This window comes from Rhipicephalus microplus, chromosome 5, assembly GCF_043290135.1.
Source record: "Rhipicephalus microplus isolate Deutch F79 chromosome 5, USDA_Rmic, whole genome shotgun sequence".
Classification (NCBI taxonomy): Eukaryota; Metazoa; Arthropoda; class Arachnida; order Ixodida; family Ixodidae; genus Rhipicephalus; species Rhipicephalus microplus.
In genome coordinates this window covers 138,887,667-138,901,166 of record NC_134704.1, presented here as the reverse complement: position 1 = coordinate 138,901,166, position 13,500 = coordinate 138,887,667, and the positions used below count along the sequence as shown (strand labels likewise).

The window sequence follows — 13,500 nt, the reverse complement described above, 5'->3', positions numbered from 1 at the left end:
TTGCTGATTGTTGCAATATTTCGCACGGAAGTGAAAAGTTCCTACCGCTCAGAAATATTGTCAATGCTTCAGATGTCTCAGTCATTTAATGATTAATGTTACATGAGTTATTGATGGCATTTGCGATGACCTCATTTTTGCAATAGGCATTTCGGGAGTTCCTGTGCAGATAAACAATATACATTATTGCTAATATTTAGTATACCAGAGCCCTTTAGTATACCAGATGATATTAGGGGGCTTTCTGAAGTTATGGAGAACATACCAGTGGACTAAGGTGAACATACCAGTGAACTAAGGTGAGCCAATGAATCATGGTACGGCAAACGTACTAAAGCATGCTTGAACAGCTTTGCTATTGAATCGGCGAAAGCTAACCCTTGAACAAGCCCGGTTCACTTGATCAAGATATATAGCTATTTTTCCCAAAGCGTAACATAGTCCCAGACACCCAAAAATATTTTCATTCATCGTCGCAATGTGCAAGATTGCAGAGTGTTTCAGTAATGGACAAATGGTAGGGACAGGCCCAGTTGAAAGCTGGTCGTCTGTCTTCATTTCCTTCCCGCTCATGTGATTATTTGTCGTCCCTTGCTTTTTACACATTCTTCGCAAATTCCGGTGCCAATTGTTGTTTACGAATTGCCCATGGCCATGACAAATGTTCGTTTTTCCCCCTGAGGATTGGAACTTTTCTGAAATTCACTTCACAAATCCTAAATGCTTTATCATGCACTCTCTCTGGGGTGTTCACTTTCACATGTTTGATTTACAAAGAGAAATACAAATCTAGAGCATATGTGAACCATTGAGCAATTCACCCACATAATGACTTGATCACAGGCAGCACAACAGTTGTTTTATAGCCTTAGCAGAACGAACTGGGGGGTCCAATAACGAGCTGGGGGGTTTAACCACTTTTGTTCATTTTTTATTTCGCATCTCTATGTATGCGCGAACGTAGAAGTATGGCTAACTTCCCACCTACCACAAAAAATTTTCTTTTGTGCTACAGATTCGACATTCTAGACAGATGTTTTGTGACGCAAGCTTCTATACTAACATAGCAACAACAGTAGGGTAGGAATTAAAGGCATGAGCTTTGTATTGCAGTCACAAATATGATGACGCACTCTTTTCACCAGCTGTTGGCAATTCTAGAGAAATGATGCGACGTGTTTTACCCCCCTCCCACTCGTACACCATGAAGTCGCAGTTTGTCCGTGGCCATGCACATGCGCACACAAGAATAAACGAAAAAAAAAAATTGAAAAATTCCCCCTTTTTCATCAAAATTCAGGTTGTTTGAATGTCCCGTTGTGCCAGTGTATCAAATAATCATATGGTATTCACCGCATGAAAAGGCGAATAAGTTACCTCTCAATTTTTGTTTTAGAGGTTATTGGACACAGCAGCTAATTTTTCATACGATCTCACGTGCTCATATACACAGACACGTTGTACGCTGAATGCTCACGGTTTCGCCGCTACAAGGTGCAGCCTAGTACGAAGGAAGGTAATACAAAGCACACTTAAACAAGTTCATTAGATTAGAGGCATTGCTATAACGTAGGCACGCGAGCATTAGATGGCATGTATACTCGTACTTTCAAGGGAATATTTTCCCGGAAATCATATATTTTTGAACTCTGTTCGTGGCGCAGGATAACCTAACGTTGTCTTTAAAAGGCTGTTTTTTATTTGCTAACTAACCGTCTTAATCACTAACCACTATTAGCAGCAAACGTAGCCTAGATGCTGGCTCAATTTCTGTCTTTTCACGCATAATAGCAATAATTTATATTGTTTATCTGACAAGGAATTCCCGAAATGCCTATTGCAAAAATGAGGTCATCGCAAATGCCATGAATAACTCATGTAACATTAATCATTAAATGATCGGGAGCCATCTGAAGCATTGACAATATTTCTGAGCGGTGAAAAATTTTCACTTACGTGTTAAATATTGCAACAATCAACTACAATGAGTAAAATGATATGTGTATGTATATATACATATCTCGTGTCATAATAGTTCAGACACGGATGCATCTTGCTGAAACGAATTTAGCAAAATAAATTTTTAAAAAAGAAGTAATGTTGAGTGTTACTCTTACAAATTTCATAAGCATAGAAAAAATCATTCAACCTAACGCCGCGGCTAAAGAGTAGTTTTATTTAACGCGGTTGCTTTGAAAAAGGAGGGAAATATTGATCATTACCTCGGCTATGAATCAGTGTATTTTTTGCAAACCGATTCTATTGTGCTAAATGTTTCAGGTAGTATTCCTTCTTTAATTGAGAGAAAGTGAGTGGTCTTAAAAAAGTGACTTCTGGTAGTATTCGTATTTCTTTCCTATATTGACGCCATTGAAGCCGCAGTGCCACGTTATCAGTTATTTTGCATACATATATTTCCAGGCTACCCATAAACATTTTGAACTTTCCCTTAGCTGAAGACGGGATTGTATAAAGACGTTCATGGGTTTATGAGGGGAAGGCTGAAAAAATACCATTCTACGCAAAACGCAATGACCATGTAGCAGTTGTTTTGTTACAGGACATCTTGTCTGCAATGATGCAGGAAACAAAGTCACAGAAGTTTCTTGGGAACTTTGTAGCTTAGAACTCTGTCGTAGTATCCGCTAATCATTCAGTTCAAACGGAAGCTCGCTATTTACTGTGACTCCAGCGTTAGGTCTATAACAACTAAAAGTGTTGCAGTTCAACGTATACTCACCCGGGGAATTCAATAAATGGCCACAGCGCTTCACTTCGAGAGCTGCTGCAGCTTCGCTGGCAAACGCAGGGCATGTTCTTTTGTCTTCGACCTGTAGCTTAACAATTTTTGGAACAGCTATATTTGTAAATGTCGTCAAGAACATCTTCAAACTGAACAAATGAACAGTGAGCGTAACAACTTACCCACAAAGACAATTGTTCTCAGCCATTTTTGTTTCAGGGACTCATTTTATACTAGTGATACTGATGGAGTACTTCGGTGAAAGTGAGGAGGGGTGTCATAAACGTCTCCAACATGCAGCGTGATATGGGTGCCTTTAACTTCTCCCTGCAAAAGCACGGTGAAGAAAACACCCCACGCCCAATCGATCACAACAGCTTGCCAATAAGGTATGCGGTCTGAAAATACAACGCATTTCGAGCTATATTTGCTTCACCAAATATCCACGCCTGTATAAAGTATGATCGCATGCACATGTCGGTAAAAAGTGCCACAAAAACGTTTCGGCCATCTCTTTGCAAAGAAGCATGAGTAAGCTCCCATGCAAGTGTAATACTTTCTGGCCGTTTAGGATTGCAGTGCTAGAGGCACGACAATGTTTTAATTCAATTATGCACTCTTATAGGGCATGTTTTGGTGTGTATGCATGAAAGAGAGAAATGTTATATCTTCAATGTGCTCTTATGCATGGTTTGTTATTAAAACTTTAGTCTTTCTACTAGGCTAAAGTAGTCTGTTTCCCACGCACAGGCGGGTGCCTCTAACGTAATGTTTAGACCTATATAGGTAAAATTTTCTTATGAAGCCTTCACATCGCACTGCAAGAGACAATCCAGAAATACGTTCTAAGCAACAAATTTTAAGAAAAAATAAGTATAAACAACCAACATAAACAAATAGTCACCTGCTAACCACTCTCAATAAACGTCCGTTGAAACACTTGTCAATGATCCTTCAGAGTCGATTTCGCTTACGGTAATCATTGGAAAGCAAAAAAATAACACTATCATGATTTCAGTCATAGCACTTTAACAAAGAACAAAACATGAACGCTGTTGCCAGATTTTTGTTGTCTTCTATTTCGTAATCTATAACTAAACGCCATCGCGACCAGAGCGACATGGACCAAAGAAGTAGTTAGGGTGGCTTCCGTCCTTCTAAATTAACAAACTTGTTTGTTTCAAATGGATTATCATAACAACATATAATCCTGTGCTATCGCCACAGTTGCTAACTACTATGACACATTAAAAAAATTAACAAGAAAAGAGCGCTTTTCTTTTATTTCTTCACAAAAAGGCTAGGTAATAAATTTAGAAGTGCAAGATAACACTTTTCTTCGACATTTATAGAGAAATTTAGGCGCAAAACGGGAGGGCTATGCTGATGTCAATTTCTTGCCCTCAAACTTTTTCTACTATGTACACCCATAGTCTTTGTAAAGCCTGAGAGAATGCACACATCTTGTAGGTAGAAAATTATACTGCATCACCAGACAAATGACAAATATACATATGCGCTTTAGATGTAAAAACCACCAGCCACCACCTTTTGAAGCCTTTGCATTTCATAGTTTTGAATTATTCAGCAAAGCAAGGTTTGTTGCCAGATATAAAGCTCGAACCATGGTCTTTCATTCTAAATGGATGTGGTTGTCGACACAGTTTGTTGACCTTTCGAAGCGATGTTTGTTGCACTCGGAAATCAAGCCAGCATAAGCCTTTCACAATTCGCTTATCTGCAGGGCCATCGCTCGAAGGCAATTAGGTGCAACAAATACTTTAGATGAAAGCCAGTGAACGATTGTGCAGGGCGAGCTGTCGATTTTTTCAGTCAAAAAGCGCGCTAGCACAAGCTGCCTGCGTCGGCGTCGCCTGCGAGAGAAGGAGAGCATAGGAGAGGAGATGCGCATGCGCATTGGGGGTGTGGATGCCACGGAGAGAGATTTCTATTAGCCCGAGAACAAACACTGGCGGCATGGCCGTCGGGATGAAGTGACGTCACGACAAGGGCTCATTTTCTCGGCGACCGAGTATCGCCTTTTTCTGCGCCCACCACGCGCGAATATATACGCTATATATACAGCAGTCATCATTGCTCATTGTTGAGGTGCAAGTCTACCAAAGTAAAAGGCAACTGTTTAGGCCACTAGCAAAATTTAAGTGAGCTGTTGCGATAATCTGATGGGCAAACTTACCTCCAAACGGAAGATTCACTGTGAAAATGGTGGTGCATGACAGTGATGCATTTTTTGTTTTCACCGCTTACGCCTAGAAATCGGTTCTTAACGGGTTTGCGCTACTTACCCCAATTTTCTTTACATCTTGGAGTATAGTCCGGAGTTATAAGATGTGTCCCAAAGAATTACACATGGAATTATGGTCTTTTAAATTTACTAAATACATCGCAGTTTTATGCAGATTGTGTGGGCGATTTCACAAAGTAGTGCTTTCTGCTAGAAGATACGTTACAATATTTACAAAAGAAAATCTTTCAATATGTCCAAATTGTTAAACAATATAAAAATGTCCCATACAAAACGCCCAAAAAATGCTGATACGTTATCGGTATATAATTTACACGTAAATATTTCTTCTAAGTAGCTAGCCACCTGCAAATATGTAGGCGTATTACCGATTTGCAGGAACTGTTGCTCCGATCAAACGCCGCGTCACAAACGGTAGTGTTTAATTTGCGTGGGAGAAGTGTTCATAGTGATTCACCGACGTAGCCCGCGTATTATTTTAACGTTTTCGCCTGAATGTTTCAGTGCCTGGTCTACCACTTCATATTCACGTACAGTTTTATGAAACTTGGAGATACTCAACTGCAAGTAAAATCAATTTACGAGTGGGCTATTTAAACAAGTATACTTACCTGTGCAACATCTGCAGCGCCATTGCTACGATGCTGCATGAAGCTGGCACAATTAACCTCAACAAGTTTTTGTGAGATGAAGCCTCGAAATTACTTCAAAGAAAACGTGGAATCGAAATACGCGAGGAGTTAGAGAGTATTCTACGGTCGTGCAGAGAAGACCTTAAACTAAAGCAGTGCAGAATATGTTTCCATCACGATAGAATTAAGGTTGTATGGAATCCCTGCTGTTGTATGGAATCGCTGCTGTTTTTTTTCCTGACCAACTCTACTAACTTCTTGACTCTTAAAGTAGCAGCTATCATTGCGCTATCCATCGCTCGTTGCATCATCCTGAATTTAAGCTTAATCATTGTTGTAAGACTCCAGCTTTCTGTCTGTAGGTAAATACTGGCAAGATGCAGCTGTTATATGCATTCCTCTTAAGGTTTAGTGGCAGATTACCGTTCATGATTTAAGAATGCTTACAGAATAGATTCACCCCATCCTTATTCTTCTTGTTATTTCACCCTGATTCTTTGGCTCCATGGTTACTACCTGTCATAAGTAGACATATTCGTTTACAGCTTCCAGCATCTTTCCACTTATCGCAAAGCGGTGTTTTCTGCCGAAAGTTGTTGCTCATTATTTTAGTTTTTCGCATGCTACTTTTCAGACCTACCTTTCTCCTTTCTGTGTCCACTCAAGTGATCATACGATGTGATTCGTCCACCGAGTTACTCATCAAGGCAACGTCATCAGCGAATCGCAACTCACTAAAATATCTCCAATTAACATTTATCACTAACTCGTCCCAATCTATGGACCTGAACACCTCCTTTCCGTACGCGGTGGATAGCAATGCAAGGATCATGTCTTTCTGCTTTACACCCTTCTTTATTTGTGATTCGGTATGAAAAACTATGATGGTTGTAGAGCCACCATGTATTTCTTCCAGTATGGTTTCGTATGGTTCGTCTATGGCGTGATCCTGTAGTGTCTGCATAACTGCTGATGTCTCAACTGAGTCGAACGCCTTCTCGTGACGTATGAAGGCTATATGTATAGGGATTTGTTGTAATCCGTGCTTTTCTCAAATACCTGATCGATAGTATAAATATGGTCTATTTTGGAGTAGCCTGCACAAAACCATGCTTGGTCTTTGGGTTAACTAAAATCTAATGTAGCCTTCATTCTAATAGCTATTATTTTTGTAAATAATTTGTACATAATGGACAGTAAGCTTATCGGCCTGTATTTTTTAAAGTCCTTGACGTCTCCTTCCTTATTGAGTAACTTGATGTCTGGCTTCTTCCAAGATTCTGGTGACCCTTCACCTGTAGAGACACTTCGTATATAAGGTGGACAGTTCTTCTAACAGAATTTCTTTGCCGTCTTTTTGCAGGCCCGTTATTGCTTTATAATCACCAGCGCATTGCCTCTTTGAATTCTTCCTAGGCATTTCCTCAATTCCCCAGTAGTTACTGGTAGGATGTCGAATTCTTCGGCGCTATTATTGATTCTTACGATATCATCGTGGTTGTTCTGGCTTCTGTACAGCTCACTGTAAAATTTCTAGTGCACCTCACCTATCATATCTATGTTGGTGATGACGTTGCCTTCCTTGTCCCTTATGCATACATCTGATTTTTGCCCAAGCACAAGCTTGCCTTCGCAACGTTCAGGTTTCTGCTGCTTCTTACAGCCTGCTCAATTCCATATCTTGTCGGCTACCTGACGCCTAATAATTGACTTTGAAAGCTCCATAAATCTATTTTGTTGGTTGTATTTGTTTGCATGGTAACATACTGAGTAAAATCATTTTAACGTTGAGTGAAAGAATGTTAACTGGCTGCACAAAAATCTTGTTTTTTTCCGTGTTCATACTTGGCACGCTATCTGAGTGTGGTCCAACATGTGATATTGCTGAGCGTGTGGCTAGGGAGCGCTAAGCCAAACGCTCAACTCGCGTCTTCCCCCCACTTCACCCGATTCAGAGTTCACAAAATAAGGACACGAAAGACAATTAAACAAAAAAAGAGCCGGTGCCAACAGGTTTTCATTAACAGCAGGGAATAAATACAAGCTTAAGTCTATCGCGGAGGGAAGTAGTCTGAAGTGCTTTAGCTTAAGATGTTCTCTGCAAGACCATAGAATACTCTCTCACTCCTCGCATACTTCGATTCCACGTTTTCTTTGAAGTAATGTCGGCGCTCGATCTCACAAAAACTAATTGAGGTTAATTGCGCCAGCTTCATGCAGCACCATAGCAACGGCGCTGCAGCTGTTCACATGTAAGTATACTTGTTTTAGTAGCCCACTCGTAAATTAATTTTTCTTGCAGTTGATCCTCTTCAAGTTTCAGACCGGACACTGACTAATTTAGGCGAATAACGTTTATATTTATGCAGGCTACGTCGGTGAATTGCTATGAATAGTTCTTCAACGCAAATTTTCTCCATGCGAATAGTTTTTCCACGTGAATACCTCATGTGCGTTGTTTATACAATAAAATTTTCTACCATGGGCGTAAACTCAAAGCGGACTGTGGGTTTCTGAGTCGAATCGAATTCTTTTGTCTCTCATTGTCCATTACCATCGATTAGCACGCACTTGTAGAAAACACCAGTCCATAACTGCGTTCTTTGCGTCTTCTCAGGTTTTTTTTTCTGCACAACACCGCATGAGCTCCAGCGTGAACACCATCGCCAGTGTAACCATTAGCACCCGCTGCTTCGCATCTGCACATAGTTCCTTTTAGCGGGAGATGGTGTATATTTCTTTACTCTTGTTCTATTTTTGTACATTCACTCTAGTCTGCCATAGTAGACTACTGGTGTGGTGATTGAGTTCTGAGCGGAATCTTCTGGGTTTGATCCCTGCTTTGGCGGCTGAATTTAGGTGGAGGTGAAGTGCTACAATTCCGTGTGCTGTTCGCTGTCAATGCACGCAAAATAACATCACATGATTGAAATTTTTGGTGCCCTTCACTACGGCTTGCCTAATATTTTTGTCAGATGTTTGGTAAGGTAAGTTCTGGTAATATTGTTAATACCTACTTCCTCAGTAGGGAAGGCCTCAAGTGTGACACTAACCTCTCTGTTCTTCTTTTACATTTGGCTATTCCTCTCTGCTGTTTAGATGCGTTTGTTAATTTTTTATATACATTATATATGTGGCATATGTACGCCACCATGGAGAGGTATGAGCTTGTGGCCATTGTTTTACATTAGACACTGCGCTCGCTGTTTTTCAGGTGTCGTGTACGACCAGTCGTGGTCATCAGAAGAAGCAAAGCAGCTTTCACAAGCACTAGACCAGGCTAATATAAATGCAAGTGACGTCGGTGAAGATCTGCCCCAACATGGAGAAAGCGGTAGCACTCAAGCTCGGCCACGGACCCCGCACTTGAGTCTGGCGGGCGTGAGACTAGAGCCAGAGGACATCTTTCGCTGTTCCAAGAAAGGTGAGAAGTCTTATAAGCTTAGGCGTGCACCTACCTAACGGCCGGTTATGTATAAGAAGTCCGAATTGCGACTTTAAAGATGAAGTGAATCACGATTGCTAATATTGAGAATCAAAATTAATTGAGACTTACAAAGTTTTTAGCAACACGTTGAGGACGCGACAACATAAGTGAGCGAAAAGCGTTGAAGTAATATCTACGAGGGCATTAAGGTGATCTGAGTTTGGCGGGGAGTTTGGCTGATTGTTTCTATAACAGATTCACTGTGGAGTTGTCTAGCATTCATCTGCACGGTCATATTTGTTGAATGCAGACAATGTGTCGTCGCTGCTGACAGTATTCTACACCCGACAATATTTCACGGTCACCTAAGAATATTAGCTCAAATTGATCTCACATGACAAACAAGACCTAAGTGTACCTAAATACATTCACTTAACACGACTCTAACGTGAAACCTATCTTCCTTTTGCTCTCCGCTTGCGCATTTATGCTGCCCAGCCACCTTTAGAAACTCTTCTGCACCAAACATGACTTTACAGTGCCTTCGAGATTAAAGGCACCCCTCCTAGTTTGGCATTGCCTCCGTGATTGACCACCTAGAGCAAGCTATCAAGCGATATGATGACGTCTTAATTTCACGTTGCGTGGTCTGACGCCTTTGTGAGATCACGATGACGTCATAATGACACCACAAAATTCTGCAACCTGGGTCGCCTACTGTTGATGGTGATTTTTTGTTTTGTCACTCGTACTCGATAAACCGGGTTGCGAGATGCCGCCATCGCGGGACGGTGACGGTGAAAATTCGAACTCTATAAGGCAGGGTTTGGCACCCGCAGCGTATATTGTAGTGACCCGTGGCTTCACAAGAAACAAATTGTGTTATTGTTCAAGGGATGTCGGGATATTTACTGGCTCATTTCGGATAATAGCCCTTGGCCTGGGTAAGCTGCAGAGATGAGACTTATCCGAAGCATTTTTTTCTTATTTTTTTCGTGAAATAACTCATGCGTACATAGCCTTGTATTGAAAGATGACCATGAAAAAAATGTAATATAAAAATTGGCGTCGGTATTCGGGTCACTCTACAGATCATTGTCGATATGCCGCTCTAATGTTGAGGCCAAATAGCCACCAGAAACGCATCACATTAGGTTAATGAAATGCGCCTTTCAGAATTACCGTGTTGGGTGTTCACTGCCCCCTTCCTTCTGTAGCTTCAACCTTGTTCACAAAGCGGAGCATTGTATATAAAGGCCTAATTTTTTAAACTACGGCACGTTAGCTTAGGTGAGTTTAAAACCACTGCCATAAGCCATCAAGTGCTTTCGCCTTTTAAAAGATTAGGCGGCTTCACAACAGCGTTGCTAAGCGGGGGTGAAGTGCACAGATTGATGGCCTTGTGGGTTTCTTCTCACTCTTATTGTTTTATTGAACTCTGTACTTTCTCTGTTTCTCTATTTTTCTAGTGCTTTAAGTCTCTTCCTGTATATTTTTCTTTTGTTGTCTCTAAATATATTTTCTTTCTCTCTCTTCTTCTTCTTCTTCTTGCTTCCTCTTTATTTATCTTCCCATCTATCTTTCGCCATTTATTCTGGTCCCTCCCTTTCGTTTATTTATCTCTTTCCTTCAACGCTATGCTTTACTCTCGCTCGCCCTTTTATATTTCTCCCCGTCACTCTCAGTTTCCTTTCTCGACGGCTTGCGATACTACTTATACAAGGCCATGCTGCTCTCTGCTAGTGTGCCTGGATAACAGATGGCTAACGATACTCCTCTTGGGGTCATGGGTACGCATGTTCGGATCCCACTGCTTCAAGAAAACGTTTTTGCCAAGGGTTCCTCAATGTTCCTTTTATTTTCTTTTTTTGTGACTCGCATTTTCTATTGGTTCTCCTACTTATCAGAATTATTGTGTCTCATGCCAAAAAAAAAACAAATGCACGTGTTCCGGAAGCAATGTGGAACATTAAAAAAATAAGATAACTTGTGTAGGTTCGTTTTGTGTCCTTGCGAAACGACAAAACAAAAAGCTTACCAGCTACTCTTTAAAATACAATTTCACAATGAAAAGAGCAATCTTGGCTATATACACTTATACGTGGGCCTGTTCTGTTGTGGTGGCATCGAAACATTGTTTAGCGTGTGTTTATGAAATGTCCCCAAAAATGGGCAGGCAAAAGGGCGTTTTAATATAAAATATTGTTCAATATCTCCTGCACCAAAAACAAACTGCTGTGGGTAAAATTAGGTAACAAAAAATCTCCAAAGAGGCGCAAAATAGATAACCGATTTTTCGCGTACTAGTAAAGTACACATGGCTGAAACACCACTTATAATGTAAAGCGACTCTCATAAGCAAGAAAAAGCACGAAAAGGAATGCCGATGGAGGCGATACCTTGGGAATCCCCCACTATACACCAGGAGGTGATATATTTTCAAAATGTGTACTGGTTTCTTGCGTAGCTTCTAATCGATAAAAAACAAATACATCACCCCAAACCTAGCATACGAAGTTTCAGAATATCTCATGGAGCTTGTGTTGCGACAATACGAAAAATACATTTCTGAATTTGGGGCTTCACGCACGGATATTTCGGCACGAGATTTATAAACGAAACTTGAACGTTAATTTTTTCCGTTGCTGAAAAATTCAGAATAGTGAAACTTGTAACATTAGAGTTCTCAGGTTATAGTTTAATATTCTAAGCGAAGTCATTGTTCACTCTATTGTGCTTTTATAAAACATTAATTGCACTGCGAGTGGTACTGCCACATCGCTTTCAAAGAAATATACTACGTAAATGCCTTAGTTCTGATGCCTCCAGTAAAACTTAGAAAGCAACATATTTCAATGCTCTTAGCACCTATATGTAAAGTAAAATATTCTTTCCTTCATCTCAATAGAAGCTTTCGGTATATATTTACAACATTTCATTTCATTCATTTCATTTATTTATACTGTTAGCCCAGAAGTGGGCCGTTACAGGGTGGAAGTACAAACAATTATTTGCAAAAAAGAAGTACCGTACAGGTCTCGAGATAATTTCTCGGTATTATTGTGACCAGCAACTCGAAGTTATACATAACATACATAAATGGAACACACATGCGATGCAATACATACGCGCAGAACAGCACATGACGCATTTGAGGCGGAACTTTTGCACCGCGCTGAAGATTTAAAAAACAACTACTGCAGAATCATGCAACCAACAAAAAGTACACACACACGCCAAAAAAAAAAAAAACATATGCCACTGTTATTCGGAAAATAAACGTTTTAGATTCTGTTCAAATGATGTAAGCGAGGAACAACCAATTATAGAGTCTGGCAGCATATTCCAATCTTCAATAGCACGTGGAAAGTAACTGAACTTAAAGCAATCGTTACGTGGGACTAGGGGTGGTATATACATATTATGGCGATGTCTGGAGTGTTCTTGTGTGTTGACCTGGAAGTAATCTGAATAGTTTAGTTTAAAATGATTATGAATTAACTGGGAGAGGAATTTCAGACGCTCAATCCTCGTCCTAAGTTCAGGACTTTCCAGTCCAGCTTTTTTACAGAGTTCAGTAGGAGAATGATGTCGGCGATATTTATTAAAAATAAATCTCGCACCAAGTCGCTGTATTTTTGTTATTTTATTGCAGTTTGTCTTTGTGTAAGGGTCCCAGACAATTTTAGAATATTCGATAATAGGTCTGACAAGAGTTTTGTAAGCAAGACACTTTATATCAGATGGGGCGGTATAAAGGTTACGTCTAAGGCTATACAATGCCTTGGTAGCCCTGGAGCATACATTATCAATATGAGTGTTCCACCGGAGGTCGGGCGTGAACCATAACCCAAGATATTTATAGTTTTGTACACGCTTGAGGAAAGCATTGCCAATCTGGTAGTTGTAATCTTTTTTTTATATTTTAGAAACTTTAAGGTATACTCTCGTGTATATTGCAGTAGCGCTACATATCGTACTCATCACTATGTGCACTACTTGCTTTGCTGTGTTTGATTTCATGCAAGCAAAGCTTGTGAATAAAAATTGCTAGTAAATGAGCACAGTTGCAGAGACTGCGCTCATATATATATATATATTAATATTAGAAAATTTGAGTGTGATCTAGTGTCCGAGGTCGTACTGGCTACTATAGTAGATGCAGTCCTGAGTGCTCACTGTTTCCATGCGATAAACGAAAGTCTACGTTGAAATCAGCTTCACTGCCGTAACAGCAGTTCTTCCTTCCTTCCTGACGTACTCAAAAGTTGAAAACAAATTTTTCAGCGCTTTCACCTTAGTACAACAGAAATCGTATTTGTAGGTGGACAGGGAGAAATAAATTAGAAGCCCGGTACGGCCCCATTGTTGTCTGTGGCGACATTTTGTGAGGCCGGCTGTCGGTATGTGTAGCCAAATGTTTTTTGTCGAC

At 40.3% G+C, this 13,500-nt stretch overlaps 1 protein-coding gene across 2 annotated transcripts in view; it reads left to right on the top strand.

The window, feature by feature from the left end:
- The window catches only part of LOC119182310 (glutamate receptor ionotropic, kainate 2-like), a 194,774-nt gene that overhangs the window by 76,525 nt on the left and 104,749 nt on the right, over nt 1-13,500 (top strand). For both annotated transcript variants that reach the window (XM_075895956.1, XM_075895955.1), the window contains exon 2: nt 8,856-9,065. In XM_075895956.1, coding sequence (XP_075752071.1) covers nt 8,856-9,065 — 210 coding nt within the window. The remainder of the gene's footprint in view (nt 1-8,855; nt 9,066-13,500) is intronic.